This window comes from Rhinoderma darwinii, chromosome 1, assembly GCF_050947455.1.
Source record: "Rhinoderma darwinii isolate aRhiDar2 chromosome 1, aRhiDar2.hap1, whole genome shotgun sequence".
Taxonomy (NCBI): Eukaryota; Metazoa; Chordata; class Amphibia; order Anura; family Rhinodermatidae; genus Rhinoderma; species Rhinoderma darwinii.
This window is the reverse complement of record NC_134687.1, coordinates 360,716,129-360,732,263: the sequence shown is the minus strand read 5'-3', so window position 1 is coordinate 360,732,263 and position 16,135 is coordinate 360,716,129. Positions and strand designations below refer to the sequence as shown.

Here is a 16,135-nt window from a genome sequence, read left to right as displayed (position 1 = left end):
AGGAGGACATAAAAATAGAAGAGATATTTTCCAAATTTACAGAAAAAAGGATTGCAAAAAAATTGTGAATTTTGGCAAAAGTTTGTGTGAAAAGAAAAATTGAGAATCTTAAAAATGTTTCTCTTTATTTAGTGGAAATATAGAGCCTTGAAGTGAAGGAACAGATAGAAATTGATTGAGAGGAGGAAACATACCATCTTCATCTGTCCGAACCAATATTGAAGCACTTTGTGGGCCTGGTCCAACATCAGTATAAGCAATCATAGAGATATGGTATTGAGTCCATTTTTCCAGTTGTTCCATAAGATACTGTCTAGTGTCTGAGGAAATGGCTGTAATGTCATGGGGCTTGTTATCTTCTCCATCAATGGCAGAGTAATTGATGGAATATGCTGTGATAGCTCCATTCTGTTTTTCCTCTGGTGGTGGTAGCCAACTTACCAAGATGCTGGTAGAGCTTTGGCTGTTACATCTTATGTCTTGTGGAGGAGCTGATGGCTCTGATTTCAGTATAGCATTACAGGGAGTTTGGATTATAAGGGTAGAAATGATCCCAAAATAAAAATGAGGAAGAAAGGAAAAAAAAACAAATAAAAACAAAACCAAAAATAACTAAATAGGGCAACTGAATGAAAAACAAAACGTAAAATAGTTCAGGGAACAAAATGTACCTTGGCTTGGTAAAATGAATAGACTTAATGAAAAATAAAACGAAATGAACAACTAAGACAAGGCGTATGGGGACATATAATATGAATGTGAAGTCTCACTGTAAAGTTACCTACCTGCACAAAATAAAATTGGCCTTTAACAAGAATTTACCACATTTTTTGCTGGTTGCAATTAATGCATGTTGCATGCTATCAATGGAGGACATTCTTAATTCAGTACCCAGTTCTAAAAGTAGAATGGGTTATAACTTTCCAGATGGTTTCATGTTACATTAACTATATTAAAACATGCCTTAAGTGCCAACCAGAAGGAAATATATATTGAAAACAAACAAAACTATGACATAAAACACCTTGTTCTAGGTATGTTGAATCCCAAATAAGAATTGATTTTTTTTGTAAGTGAACACTGGAGCTACGATAAGCATGCAAACTTATTTATGTAATGAAAATCTAATACAAAGGTTTACCTACCCGAAACGAGAACAGCATTGTTGGTTTGGACTTTTACTTGTACTTACCAAAAGCCATCAGTTGCTATACCAGCTCTCAAGACTATTATAGGTGTTATTATTAATATTATTACTTTTTAGATTCAATGGAATATATAAGCTAACAAAAAGTAGAAACCCCCACTCCAAAACATATACCGACATTATTATTGCCAGCATTTTAAAAAGATTATTATATATATATATATAGTATCACGTAAAAGTTAGAACCATAAATTTGTACTCAATAAGAAGTTAAATACTCCACCCAAATTTGAATAAACTGCTATTACATTCTACAAGTTATAAATCTATGTCTGGACTATTATGTGTGCACTATATTATATAGTAGATTTTCTTTTGGTCCAAAACAAGTACATTTCTTATTTCAATCCTTGGTAACTTAATGCAAGAAGCAATGAAGTTTGAAACAAAAGTCAATATTTATTTTGACAGTGTAAAGGTCCATTCACATGGCCGTATTATAAATCTGTGTTGTATGGATTCATAACCTGGCGTCCATGGACTGCAATCGGCCCATACTGTACAAATTTAGTTCAAAGACACATGGATGTATTTTTCATGGATTTATCCATGAAAGAAAAAAATGTTTACACTCCATAACATGCTGTATTATATAAGTATTCTCCCCTAGAGGCAATTCTTCTAGCAAAGAATACAAAGCCTCACATAGACAAAATGCGTCAGCATGCAAAGTGCCTATAGATCCATCAGACACACCCGTGAGGACCCCATGTGTCGCCGTGCTTAGTGCGGTGCTATGTGCATGGACCATTAAACTTTTTACATTTTAGAACTTTAGCCATCCTGTATGTTTTGTAAGTGTTAAAAATATAGTCAGCATTATAGTGACATATCGGTCATCTTATATGATTTAACTAGTTAACCATATTTAATACATTTAAATAGTGATATAAATAGATAATAAAATGAATAAATAAGAATTCTGATAGATAGGATTCAAATTAAGAGCCTCTTATTTTATAAAGCCTTATTCCGCTCATGTAACCCTAGAACAAATTTGATGCACCAACTTTTTCTAACCCGTCTCATTTGTTTTTCATCAATGGTATGAGTGAGGAAGGATTTTTAAAGTCAAGTTTTTCTGTGTTTTGTGGTCAAACGTCACTGCTTCAAAGACAAATAAATATGTTTGTTTTCAAGAATTATTTTTTTTGCTGTAGAATTTGTTAACAGTTTGTCTGTGCTTCCTTCCTCCATTAACATTAAACATATATATCGAACACTTTCAAATGCTGGGATTATCTAGGTGAACTTAATTCAGAAAGAGACCTACTTGACTGCAGTGTTTTGGCTGAGATTTCAGTTGTTGAAGCACCAAGGCCTAGTGGAGCCTCAGCAGCTAATCGAAAGTAATACAAAGTGTTTGGCTTCAGGCCTTGCAGCCGATATGATGTCGTTGGTTCAATGGGGACAGATTGCTAAAGAAAGATGGAATCAAGAGTAGAAGTACTGCTTAGTAAAACACAAACAATGACAGCAACCGGTGATCGGTTATAAAAAAAAACCTCATTGTTTTAGCACTAGTCATACATACTTTGTTCACAGTAACATTTTTCCATATCCCTTAAATATTCTGGAAATGATTGTATATGTGTAAAATTACTCCGAACTTGGATCACTCAATACATTATAAAAATATTTTATAAAAGGCTTGCATACAAAATAACTGTTTAAGTACTCACAATTTTCACAATTCATTCCTTTGTACAACACTCAAAATCCCGGAAAATATCATGCAGTGATAAACAGCAAACAACAAATGATAACTTTAACAAAGTGGCAATTGCAATAAGTATTTAGTATAATTTTTTAAGGTCTTTTTCATAGGCTTTGCCTATCGTCTTCTTTATGATCATGGTCACCATCAATAGACCATACCAAATGTCATTGATCAGACTCTACTGTAAAGTGTAGCAAAGTTAGGGGATAATATCCTACCGTTGTTTATTGACTTGGATGTAAAAAATTAACAGTGTGCCAGATGATTTTAAATTCTCTCTGATAAAGCATTACGAGAGCTAAACATAGACGTAAAGATCTTCCCACTATCCAAAGAGCGTTCTGATATTTTTTGCCATTGTAATCAGGAAAGCGACATTGATCGCGCCCGATAATTTTTAGTTCCTTAGACATAATTGCTATCATTGAAAATCATTAAAAATTTGTTAAAAACTACATGGCCTGCTTTAGGGCTGGGATGTTAAGCACAGTTAAAAAGAGTCTTTTCTTTTGGTACTGCAGAAGTTTGAAAAATAAGTAGATAGAGATTGCTAAAAAAAAAAAAGGAAGATAAATATCTGCAACATTATATTTTATATTTCTTTATATTTAATTTTTTCATGGACAAACTCTACCCCCTATTAGGGCATATGAACTTTCTAGAATTCTCCCTTCTATTTGGGAGCCTCCTCTAATAGCCATGTATTACACCCATTCATTTGAATGTTCAGCGCTTGCATTGTTGCCTGCACACTGTTGCTATTATTATATTCTATGTGCCTTTGTTAAACTTGAACAAGAGAATATTTAACCTAACAAGCAACAATATTTTATTGCATTCATTATGGAAACTCTTTAAGCCTTATAGGACATTACAAAACTGTAGAAAGAAAGTATCTGACAAGGCAGAATCCCCAAATTACCTCCTCTGCATGATCCCCTTCCTTATAATACAGCTTGTAGCTGGATATTGTGTCAGAACGTGGGGGAGTCCAGGACAGTAGTATACTTGTTTCTGACTCTGCTTCTGCTTTGAAATTGAGTGGCTGGCTGGGAACTGTAGAAACAAATGTTTTATTTATTCCTTGTTGCTTATGTAGAACCTAAAATTGTACAGCGATTGCCATCACTCACATCAGTCCCTGCCCCCAATGAGGTTCACAATACAATGTTCCTATCTGAAACACATACACACTAGTGCCAATTTTATCGGAAGAGAATTTACCTAGAGGAATACCATCAAAACCATTATTATCGCCTATAACCATGCCTAGTTAATCTACAATAATTTATTATGCAAAATGACATTATTATTTTCATATCAGCAAGGAAATGTCTACGCAGTAAAGTTTTTTCAAGTTTTAAGACGTGATCATATGCTTTGGAAACACTTAAAATATTCATGTCTTAATATAATTTTAATTACAAAGAAACCAATCCAAGATTTCAGTATTGAACTTGCAAAATAAGGTGTTTCAGCCAAATATACAGTATGTGTAAGCTTAAAATTAAGATGTTTTGATGGCATAGTTCCTGTTCCAGTAGCCCAGGAGTTGACAAGCTACAAAGCATTAAACCAAAGAGCCAGTCTCAATATAAAATGAAAATATCCATTAAAAGGCTTACATACAAAATAACTACGCACAGTTTTCACAATTCATTTCTCTGTACAGCAAGATCTTCCAATGTGTCATGAGTTCCTAGCTTATATAGCAGCATCATATTCTACAGCACTCTACACTAACACCAGTCTCCGTTCCCAGTAGCCTTCATAATCTAATTTTCCTATTTCTCTTTCACCTACAATATCAGTATCATCGGGAGTGGGAATGCTGGTGAACTTGTAAAGTCAATGAAGAAGTACACTTTGTAATATAAAAAAAAAAAAGACATACTGTAAAGACATAAAAAAAAATTTTTTCCCATAGTAAGATCCACCAAGGGGCTCAAGTTCTTCTGATATCTTAAATATCTGTTTCAAAGTAGGTGAATGATCAAGCATGTTACTTACAGAATGTTCCAGAAATCGTAGGATATATATATATATATATAAATATATATATATATATATATATATATATATATATATATACATACATACATATATATATATATATATATATATATATATATATTCAAATTTCATACATATATATATAATGGTGTTTAACGCACATTTCAGTGAGAACACACATGATAATTAAACGCAAGGAAAAACATAATAATACAAAAAATATTGAGGTGTTGCACAGTAATATTGATGAGAGCACATTGATTAGGGATAAATTATAAATATTTGAGTTAGTTTCATATTATTCAATGTATAATGATTGTTCTAACACATGGATTTGAGAATAATTGTATATTTGTATAGTAGGTTTGTATAATTCATTGTTTATTATAATATTTTAAGTATCTTAATTTGATGTGTGCGGTTCCCATGAGTTGTGGTATTTTTCCCATAAAGCTTTTGTAATTATTCACATTGTAAGGGCATGCACCCTTTGGTGGCGTGGCAGTGCTTGCAGAGACGCACCATGTAAATTGAGCTGTGAGGCTTTTTGAACCTGCTTGATTCAACGAACAGATTTTTTTTTATATATGCAATGAAACAATTGTGTTCACCTGTTTAGAATGCACAGTCTATAAGGGGGTTGCAATACCGGAGTGAAAACACATGTTTACACGCATTGGGGTAGTGGGGATATCCTGTCTTTCCATGTAAGATGTCGATAAATGATCAGCATATGAAAAGACTTTTACAGAAAGACTTGAATACATTTTTTGATGATTGATGTCTTGTTTACCATTGGTTTACACTGTGTTGTAGTAATAAATGTTGTGTTTTATACAGTTGTATTGATGGTTTGGAATTGTATGGCCTGCTTTATTACATTTTAAGGGTTAGGTTATTTGTAATATTTTTAATAGAAATTTCCGATTCACATGAATTTAAAAAATAATTGAATACAGACAATCTGTTCTTGTATTTGTTATATCATTCTTTGAACGTGGATTGTAGCTTTATTATTTTAGTAAAGAGTTTTTGCATGGATTTGAGTATTGTATTAATATGACGCAGCTTTAAATTCTGTTGTACGTTATCCTACCAGAGTTTTATCTTTAATGCATTATTTAAGCTAACAAATTAATGTAAATAGTTTGAAATAAAAAAATGTATGGAAGTAAAATGGAAGACATTTAGGAATTACAAAATGTTTGACCTACCTCCTGTCTGTGTGATCACTTGAATTTCATTAGATAAAGGTCCATCTCCAACTGAAGTAAAGGCCAGGACCTTCACTAAGTACGTTCTCTGAGGCACCAAGTTTCCTATAGTGGTAATTTGACTATCAGCTACATTATATTTTGTCCAACTATTAATGTGTTGGGTTGGGTCCATAGTATAATAAACTCTATAGCCCTGTATCTGTCCATTGGGTTCCTCAGGTTCTTCCCATTGAACCAATATAGTGGTTGAGCTCAGCATGCGTGCCTGCACATTCCGAGGAGCACTAGATGGGGCTTGTTCTGAAGTCCTTGTAGTGACTGGCTCACTGGGTGGGCCACGGCCAATGTTGTTTACAGCAACCACTCTGAATTCGTACTCTGAATATGGACTGAGGCCAGCAACACTATACCGTGTTGTAGCCACACCATCAATTTCTTTATACTGTTCTTCAGAACTCTTCGGTCTGTGCTGAATTATGTAATATGTTACAGGTTCAGGATTTCCAGAATCCCAGGTTAGCGTGATACTTGTAGCAGTGCTTTCTGTCACCATAGGAGTCCCAGGAGGCCTTGGTAAGGCTATAATAAAAAAATATGATTACTAGATTATATACAATATGAAAATATGTGAAAGCTTTGGCCATCTCATTTGATGTTTAGAATGAAAAGCAAAGTATCAAAAATAAATTCTAAGTCCTAAATAACATTGTCCGGGTAAAGTAAACGGTAATTAAAAATTTGTTTTTTGATGCCGCTAAAGAAACTTGTCGAATTACATTTCATTTATTCAAAGGTATTATTTAATTAAGTTTCACAAAAGCTGTACCTTAAAAATGCAAAAAAAAAGAAAGATCAGAAACGTGTGGATGGATACTGTACAATATTTGAAGACATAGTTTACTTTCTTTTTTTAACTGTTTCAAGCTGTTGTTTCGATTCAAAGGGCTGAAGGAAGGTTTAGGTCAAGTAAGGAGATCACCATAATTGGGAAATTATATTCAAAAGACAAGAACAACGGATAAATGATCAACCTGTTTGCCTTGGTTAATATTAATTTGAATCATTTTCTATATTATGAGCATTTAATTTCATTTGTATAAAAAACACTTGTGATTTTTATCTTCTTTACGTACATTATGTGAGGAATTAGGTAAGAATATGAGTGATTATGTCTATAGCTTTAATCTTATATGGTGCTACAAGTAATACATTATTTGTGATAACAAATAATATCAAATATAGACGTGCAATAAGAAAAAAAGAGTGTGTTAGATAATTGTGTCTTATGTATGTGTATACACTAAGGAAGCTCCTTACCTTTAACAGTTATCTGTGCTATTGCTTCTATAACACCAAGAGTAGACATTGCAACACATGTATAATTAGCTGACTGCCTGACATCGGTAAGCTCCAGTACATTTCTTCCAATTGGCATATCATCCTCAGGAGTTAGATCTTCAGCACCCAGCATCCATTTCACATAGGGCATTGGCGACCCTACTGCCACGCAAGTGATATTGACACTTCCACCAGGCATGATCTCATGATTTGTGGGAGGGATAGAAAACCTCGGAGCAATCCGGCGAACTGAACAAAATAAGAAAAGATAAAATTAGCATAGTACAACCAATGGAGAACAGAAATCATCATTCTTAAGACATGCACATTACAGATACACATTTGAAGAAAACAATTTATATTACATTGATAATGTATACAGCTAGAACATACACATTGACTTTCCGAATGCAACATCTTGATTCAAAACATATAACATACATTTACTTACACCTATCAGGCCCCAACAATTTACCAACTACTGTACAAAACACAAACACCATGCAAATACATATGTATATATTTTTACTTTCTATATACATATATATTCAATAAAAGAACTGGTGAATTGCCAGCATGCTCGTGTTACACAGCCTCAAGTGCTGAGTGCCTCCAGTTGATGTGATTTTATGTGACTGGCCACATTGTCACATCACAGTCCTGGCACACGTCTACATTGTGCTGAAAGTAACGATGGCTCACTTTCAGACTCCAGAGTGAATGCAACCTACAGATCTTATATACTAAAATCGATACCAAAATATAGAAAGCAACTTATTATTATATTAAACAAGGCAAAGCCAGTTTGAATACTGGACTGGGTCATGCATGCAAGCAAATGACTGAGGTCTAGGCAACCATGCTTTGGGAATTTATAAAAAATATGTTACAGATAAACTAAATGTATGATTTTTGTTCGGTCTGACTGTCTGTAGATCCTGTATATCTGCACTGAAACAATAAAGAAGGACATAGGGGTTTTAAACGACTAAAAAGTTGGGATTTTGAAGAAAGGAGAACACAAGGAGGGAAATATTAGATAAGGCTGAAGTTGTTAAAATGTCACTATGGCTGTGAGTGTGCTGAAAAGAGGAGTATGGCAGGGAAACATTCAGTTACATACAGGTTGTAGGTAAAGCAACAGCTATTGGATTAATAGTAAGAAAGGAATCTCATATGTAAATTAGGGAGTCAACTAAGAGGTTAATTGTATTTTCAACAAGCATTTGCAGGACCTACACTAGTAAGCAAAAAAAGACAAATATTCCTGCTTCAACTATTCAACTCTGCTGTTGTTATATCAAAGCATATCAATGTTCAATTTAATCATCATGGCACGTTTCTAAAGTGACAACATAATGTATGTTACAACTTAATATATGTATAGAATTGGATAGGTTTTTAATCGTATAGCCGAAACCAGCTCGTGTGCTTCTTGGTTTATATTTTTATGGACATATACCATTAGGTCACCAGCACATAGGGAGTACAGATCATGTCACTGAACATGTGAGATACAGTATGCCAATTGTGCTTCAGCCATACTTTTTGATAATAGTTTCAAGCTCGGGACAAGATACCTTAGGCATTCTAGCCATGGATAAACAACATCTTTCATTCAATGCCACAGCGTAGTGAGAAATATAGTTTAGTACAATAAGGTTATTTAATGACAAAGTATATAAAAAAAAGATGTATATAACTACAAAATAAGATTTATATAACTGCTATTGCTGCTATAATATTTATAGCACTTAGGCTGGATTCGCACGAGGTCATTACGTCCGTAATTGACGGACGTATTTCGGCCGCAAGTCCTGGACCGAACACAGTGCTGGGAGCCGGGCTCCTAGCATCATACTTATGTACGACGCTAGGAGTCCCTGCCTCGCTGCCGGAGAACTGTCTCGTACTGAAAACATGATTACAGTACCGGACAGTTGTCCTGCAGCGAGGCAGGGACTCCTAGCATCGTACATAACTATGATGCTAGGAGCCCGGCTCCCTGCACTGTGTTTGGTCCGGCACTTGCGGCCGAAATACGTCCGTCAATTACGGACGTAATTACCTCGTGTGAATCCAGCCTACCTGTAAACTAGTTATAAATTAACCTTTACCAGTCTAATGCTAATTATTAAAGACTGTACAGATATTATAACCAGTTCCTGTTGGCAGTAACACACTTGGAATGATATTCTACATATATCGAGGTCTATGGTATATACCATATTAAAATTAAAAAAATTTGACCTACAGTTATCTAGTTAAAATAGCTGATGGGACAGGTATTGGGTCATGATGATGTAGAGCATTTTAGGCCTAATTCTTTTTTGTTATAAGACAATAATTTTAGGTGCCATGATTCTTAACTTGTTAGTGCCAGGAATTATGAATCAAAAATGTAATTTGGCACATTTTATTCTATGAGTGAATAATTGAAGAGGCAATTGTTTAATGGTCTAGTGGAAGGTGTGTCAGGCAGGAGTGTAAGGAGTAAAAGCAAGCACATTATTTACTTACAAGACAGGCAATAACACATGCAAAGATACAGTTCTAGTACTGCTCGTAATTAGACGTCACAATACAGTGCGTTCCCACACCCAACCGATGTATTATATGCCATCTAACATTACTGCGCATAACAAACCAGTAGTATAGGCAGGCACTTAATAAACAAAAGAAGAGTTATCACATCCAAGGTTGCCGTGCACTCAAGATCATTCTCACATGCATCACAAATAGAGTACAGCAAGTATAAGAAGCCAAACTAGAGCATCCATTGCCAAAATTTTAAGAAAAAAATGAATAAAAAAACGAAAAAAAAAATCACAATGCAGCTACATTCATTTCATTTGTATTCTTTGTTATCGTTGAATTAATATTTTGTAAGGTGGGTAAAAAGTAAAAAACACACCAACCTTCTCGCAGCTCTGAGGGATGTAGGGGTTTGATGCAGAACACAATGAAATGAGGAAAGGAGAAAAACAAGGGAAACACAGAGAGAGTAAAAAGGCCATATCAAGGCTTTCAACTGCTTTTTGAACATCTTTTACTTGTTACACCTCCCTAATCTTCAATATACGTTCGAATTTCTTCAGCTTGGAAACAATAGCTAGCCTTTTATTTATTTTATTTATTTTTTATTTAAGGTTTGTTTTCGGCAAGAGACCTCTGTGTTGCAGTAATTTTTGACTTATTTTTTGTTTAAGACATAAAGAAAAAGTAAAAGTTTAAGAATATACTTGTTTAGCTAGGTATGTTCCTAAAACTGTTAATACTACAGGAATGAACTGACTAGAGTATTGCCCTTCACCCATCACTTTCCATACATAGGTTAGAATGACAGGTTTTGATCTGTATAGGAAGCTACATAAGCAAGATAACAGCAAACATCACTGAAACCTCAGCCTCAAAATAAAAAATAAAATTTCTAGTTGCCATGATTCACGGTGACCATTGTACACGGTCATCTGTATTATCATAATTGATTCATTAATAGAAAGATCTACTATCTTTTAAGGTAATAGTCAGTTCATTACTGTAGTGTAAGGGATAACATTTACCATTAAGAAGGTAAAATGAATAGAAAAAAAATACAAAGAAAGAAGGAGAGTAGTAAAATAAGTGTGATGAATATACAATTATGCTCATAATGCTGTTTAAGGTTAGAAGGTTATACACTACAAACGCTAAAGCAATATCAGTATTTGTATCCATTGTGATGCTTTCAATTTCATCTGCAATTCAGCAGATCATCAAACTATAAATGCAGGATTAATAGTAAACCAAGTAGTAGAAACATTTTTTTTTTAATGTTTTTTTAAATTTTTTAGATTACCCCAAAAATAGATGCAATGCACACAACTTAATGCAAGAAAAAAAGAAGTTAAAATGTAAATATACTTACAACCCTCAGGTAATGACCTATATAGTCTTATAGTTTCCACAATTATTGAGTCAGTTGTTGTCCAATTTTCTATTGTGATAACAGTAACTGCGAACATCCTGAAAATAATAGCCCCATTGCCCACAGAATGTAGACACCAGGGTTTGTCATTCCTACCTCTTACATATAGATTTGCTGGAGCCGAATACCGTGTCCCAGCACTGTTGGTTGCAACACACTCATATTTTCCCTGGTCAGCTTCTTCACTCTGCTCAATTTGTAGTGCACCTGTCCAGATAAAATACACAGCCAAGCAAAGAGTCAGATAATGTTCTGTTATTTTTAGGTATCCCCAATTTGCCATTAGTAACAGAGAAAACCAAGAATAGGAAGGTCCAATCAACGTCGATTCTTGCTAAGGACTACAGATAAAAAGCAATGCAATGGTAAAATAAACATTTCCGTTCATCAATTATTACTTTTATGTAAGAAAACAAAACACATATACAACAAGCATTTATATGTAAATAAATTGTTAAAATTTAATTAAAATGGATATGAGTGAAACTGCTTCAAGGAAGTATGGCTTTGAAGTATAACAAAATATGGTAAATTTTGTCATTGCTTAATTCAATATTTTTTGTATAAATAAGTAATTCTTAAAAAAAAAAAGCTGAAACAGTTTAGAAAATTTTAAATTTTGGAAAGTCAAAATTATTTATATTTTTGGAAAGCCAAATTGAGCAGCTAGAACAAAAATGCTGCATGGCACAAAAAGTAAAAAGACAAAAAAAAATGTTTTCATTAATTTTCCATATCAATAAAAATATATTTAGATTTCATTCAAGAAATAAATCTTTGTTTAAGACATGCAGGTTCTAAAGAAAGACAGTTTGATACAACTTACAAGTTAAGAAATGTATGCTGGAAAATAAAGAGTAGTTGAATTAGAAAATAAAATATATAAAACAATGGCTACTGCCAAGACCAGAAGAAGCCAACCAATCACTGCTTGAGGTCCACAGTAGGCCCCTAAGACACCCATCAAAATCCACAGGTGGGATTAGCAGTGTGGTGTCACAAAACCCAAGAAAAAAAGAAAAAAGAAAAAAAAAACAAAACAAGAAGAGTTGTAAACATTGAGTCAGTATATTGAAAAACATTACTATATACATATCACTAAAATAGTTATAAACCTGATGTTTCCAGCGCCTGGAGAACCGATGATCCAAAAAGTGAACGAAGAAATTCAAGAACTTTCAGTAAGGGGGAAAACAGTTATAGTATGTGAATTTGCAAGAGGAAAATATCAAGTTTGTTTTCAACTTTGCTACAAGAAAAAATGTTTTAAAAAAGAAGAAAAAAAAATAAAGAACAGTTACAAGATCAAAACCAAAAACATCTCTAAAATGCAAGATCAAAAAGACGATTCCTGTTTGCCATCTGCATGTCTTCAACTGTTCCCTAGACCAAGAGGCATAGGTCCAGAACATGAACAGCTAAGGAAGAAAAAAATGATTTTTCTCTCCAATCAATCGGACAAAAAGAAAAAAAAAGAAAAAAAAGAAGAAAAAGAAGAAAAAAAAAAAAAAGAGGGACACATGGAAAGCTGTGACTGGGCTTTGGCCAAAAGACCTTGATATGCTTTCTTTGAAGCATATCACAAACTAAAATTGTTATATTAAATAAAATAAAAAATGAAAAAGACACATGATCAAGTAGTAAAATAATATAAAAAAATATTATTTTTTTAAATGATAAAGAACAGATACAAGTATAATGGAAATACAAAAAAAAAAAAAAAAGAATGAATAAGATCATTCTGTGACTCTCGGTTCTTAGTCTTACCTCTTATTGGTGTACCACCTGGGTGGATAATATGAATGCAAATAAGATTAGAAAGAAGAATCATTAGTACCAGAAGAAGGATGTGTAGGATTTGGAAGAAGAATTCAATCAGATTTACAAAATAGAAAAGGATAACAGGAATATACTGAATAAAGGTAATAGGTCCTAAGTGCTACTGCACCTTACGATGAAGAGCAAAGGACCCAAAATGGCACTGAACTCCACTAACTAGTACAGACATATCAATTAGTAGGGGGTAATTATTATAATTTGTATTTTTAAAACATTTGAGAGGTTGTTTGTACTACTAATAAGACGTTTAGGGAGTAATGCTCATCTTGATCTAAAAGCTCTGTGAAGGGCATTTGATGACAAACACTGTGGTACAGGTCAAGGTACAACATCTACTTTAGGATCAGTGAAACTAAAGGAAAAATCCTTAAGTATAGGTGTTGGCTAGGTTTGCTACAACAACAATAATTTTGTGAAGGTGTGTGCACCACTACAAAGGTCTCGTGACTACGCTAGCTGGTAGTAGTAAAATGCATGCCATGCATTTTAGCAGTATTGAGAATACTAGGACTAGTCTAAGTATGGAAACTTGGTGGGGGGAGAAGTGCGCTGGAGGACTAAGCACTTACCAATAGATTCTGTAGATTAATATATACGGAGAGAAGAAAGACAGCATAAAAAAATGATTATATTCTGTATCTATTGTCACTTTTAAAGATCTATAAATCTATATTACATTTTTAATAATAATTTAGACTTTACACTATACACAGGTTCTGCCGCAACAATCAGGTAGGCACTAAACAAGACGGCTTGAACAGCACAGAACGGTTCAAAAAAGGTAGGCAATTTAAGAAATAAGAATCTATTATGTTTTGTGCTGCTTCTAATATATAAAAATCTATTGAAATATTATATTTCTTAAGAAATACAAATAAAAATTAAGTACTCTTTACTGTGACAGTTGCCAGCAAAGTAATAAGGTACTGCCACCTCTGTTAAAGAGTAAACATTTGCCTTTAGGCTGGATTTACACGCGTTTTACAGATTTTTTGTGGTGTTTCTTTCAGCCATTTTGTGTTTTGTTTTTTTTCAAACGGCTTTAGTCGGATTATTGCTGTTACTAAATAGGAAAATATGAAGTTCTCAGCACACATTGTGTTTTGGCTTGTGGGGTTTCATTGGCGTTTTTGATCCTTTCAAAACATAGAATCTTCTGGGGGTAGCCTTTTTGAGGCATTTTGAGGTTTTTCCGTACTAGACATCAATTGCCGCTGATACTGAACCAAAAATGCCACTCCCTGTGTGACTTATGGATTTTTTCGGTGCAGTTTTCATGGCATTTTTTCGTGCGTTTTTTAAACGGACCAGAAAAAAACATCTGTGAAGGGAGCCTCAAGGGTTTTGCAAATAAAAGGGTACTTTATGTACCCCAAGAGTGGAATTGTTTCCGAAAAAGTAGGATTAGGACAAATATGGAACCGGAATCTCACAGCCAGCACAGTCTGTACGTAAGCACTTGTGATTTTATTTGGTATCTACTTGGTCAGAGATTTGAGCACTCACTTCGCCTTCTCAGTACATTACTAATCCACCTAACTAAACCAATTGGATTTTTTGTGGTTTGGCTATTTTAGGTGTATAAAAGAGTAAAACAAAAATAGTTGGTTGACTGGTCTGCTGACAGGAAATAGCCCAATATACTCCTTCTATTTGCTGAATGAACTTTAGTGTTGAAGAAGGGTTGTTGAAATTGAAGTGTAACGGAAAAAAAAATAAAGATAGAGGAATGGATCTTTCAAGTAGCGCATTAAAGCGATAAAATAAATGAAAGGTATTGAAGTACAGTCACAGCAGTGGGGAATGAGGAGTAAACAAGCTGAGGAACACACACACCCGCATACAAGTAGACTTTGGAAGAGGAAATGACAACACAGCAGACATGGAAACACGCCAAATTAGACAAGAGAGAGGAAGTAGGAAGAAAAGTCTTTACCTATAATCAAAGCAAAAAATAAAGTGAGAGAGAAAAAGCGTTGGAAGTTAGCAACTGTGACACCTTACCTGATCGTAGCTGTTTTATGCGTCCATTACTGTTGCTTGTGTCAACAGGTAGGTAGTCTTTAAACCAAGTTATTTCAGGGTCTGGGTTTCCACTGGCTGCACATAACATGGTGGCTGTTCGTGTACGCTCCACCACTTTTAATTGGGGGCCCATGTCAATAGTGGGAAAACCACGGGGAATTTGATCCTCTGTAAAAAATAATCATAATAAAGGTTAAGCAATTAGTACATGTCTTTAGACTATATAATAATTCTTATTGCTTGCCATATTAACTTATTTAGACTAATGACAGTACTGAGACCTCTTCTGGACAAGTCAACATTTTCGATATTTTGATATTAATGATATGTTGTATATGTCTTCTATCGTTCAGATTTCTGGGTATATACAAAATTAAAGTTCCTTTTATGAGTCCTACAGAGAAAACGTACAACTGTTGGCTACTACGCACCTTCCTATATTACTGTGATTCATGCTTCACTCAGCCGATCTCTTATATACTATTAGTAAAACGAGTGTCCAGTCTTGGATATCATGTCAAGGCTGAATAGCTATGTTCTGCACCGGCATCATATCTCCAGTAGGATTGTGCTAGTAGCTAAATGCCATCAGTACAATCCCAGTGATTGTCATTGACCGATTTTTCTATGGCTTTCAGACTACCGTTTCCCTACAGTGGCAATATGAGGTAAGCAGCAATCTGAAACAATGTTGTCGACTTTAATTAGTCATCAGCGTAGACTAAGAAAATGGAGCAGACGGGAACTGGTGAGATCACTTGCTAGCATCTGCCCGCCCACTCCAGACTAAAGCAATAGGACGGAAGAGG

The 16,135-nt window shown here is 34.3% G+C and overlaps 1 protein-coding gene across 50 annotated transcripts in view; it reads right to left on the bottom strand.

Annotated features, from left to right (window-relative positions):
• Positions 1 to 16,135, bottom strand: part of PTPRD (protein tyrosine phosphatase receptor type D) — a 1,823,241-nt gene that overhangs the window by 130,234 nt on the left and 1,676,872 nt on the right. For 16 of the 50 annotated variants that reach the window (XM_075826835.1, XM_075826978.1, XM_075827034.1 and 13 more), the window contains 10 exons: positions 15,306 to 15,494; positions 13,871 to 13,879; positions 13,230 to 13,247; positions 11,559 to 11,669; positions 10,414 to 10,425; positions 7,475 to 7,744; positions 6,155 to 6,736; positions 3,850 to 3,983; positions 2,481 to 2,625; positions 195 to 500 (listed from right to left, as the gene is read on the bottom strand). In XM_075826835.1, the coding sequence (XP_075682950.1) occupies positions 195 to 500; positions 2,481 to 2,625; positions 3,850 to 3,983; positions 6,155 to 6,736; positions 7,475 to 7,744; positions 10,414 to 10,425; positions 11,559 to 11,669; positions 13,230 to 13,247; positions 13,871 to 13,879; positions 15,306 to 15,494 (1,776 nt within the window). The remainder of the gene's footprint in view (positions 1 to 194; positions 501 to 2,480; positions 2,626 to 3,849; positions 3,984 to 6,154; positions 6,737 to 7,474; positions 7,745 to 10,413; positions 10,426 to 11,558; positions 11,670 to 13,229; positions 13,248 to 13,870; positions 13,880 to 15,305; positions 15,495 to 16,135) is intronic. The other 34 variants (XM_075826968.1, XM_075826996.1, XM_075827006.1 and 31 more) reach the window with 10 other exon arrangements.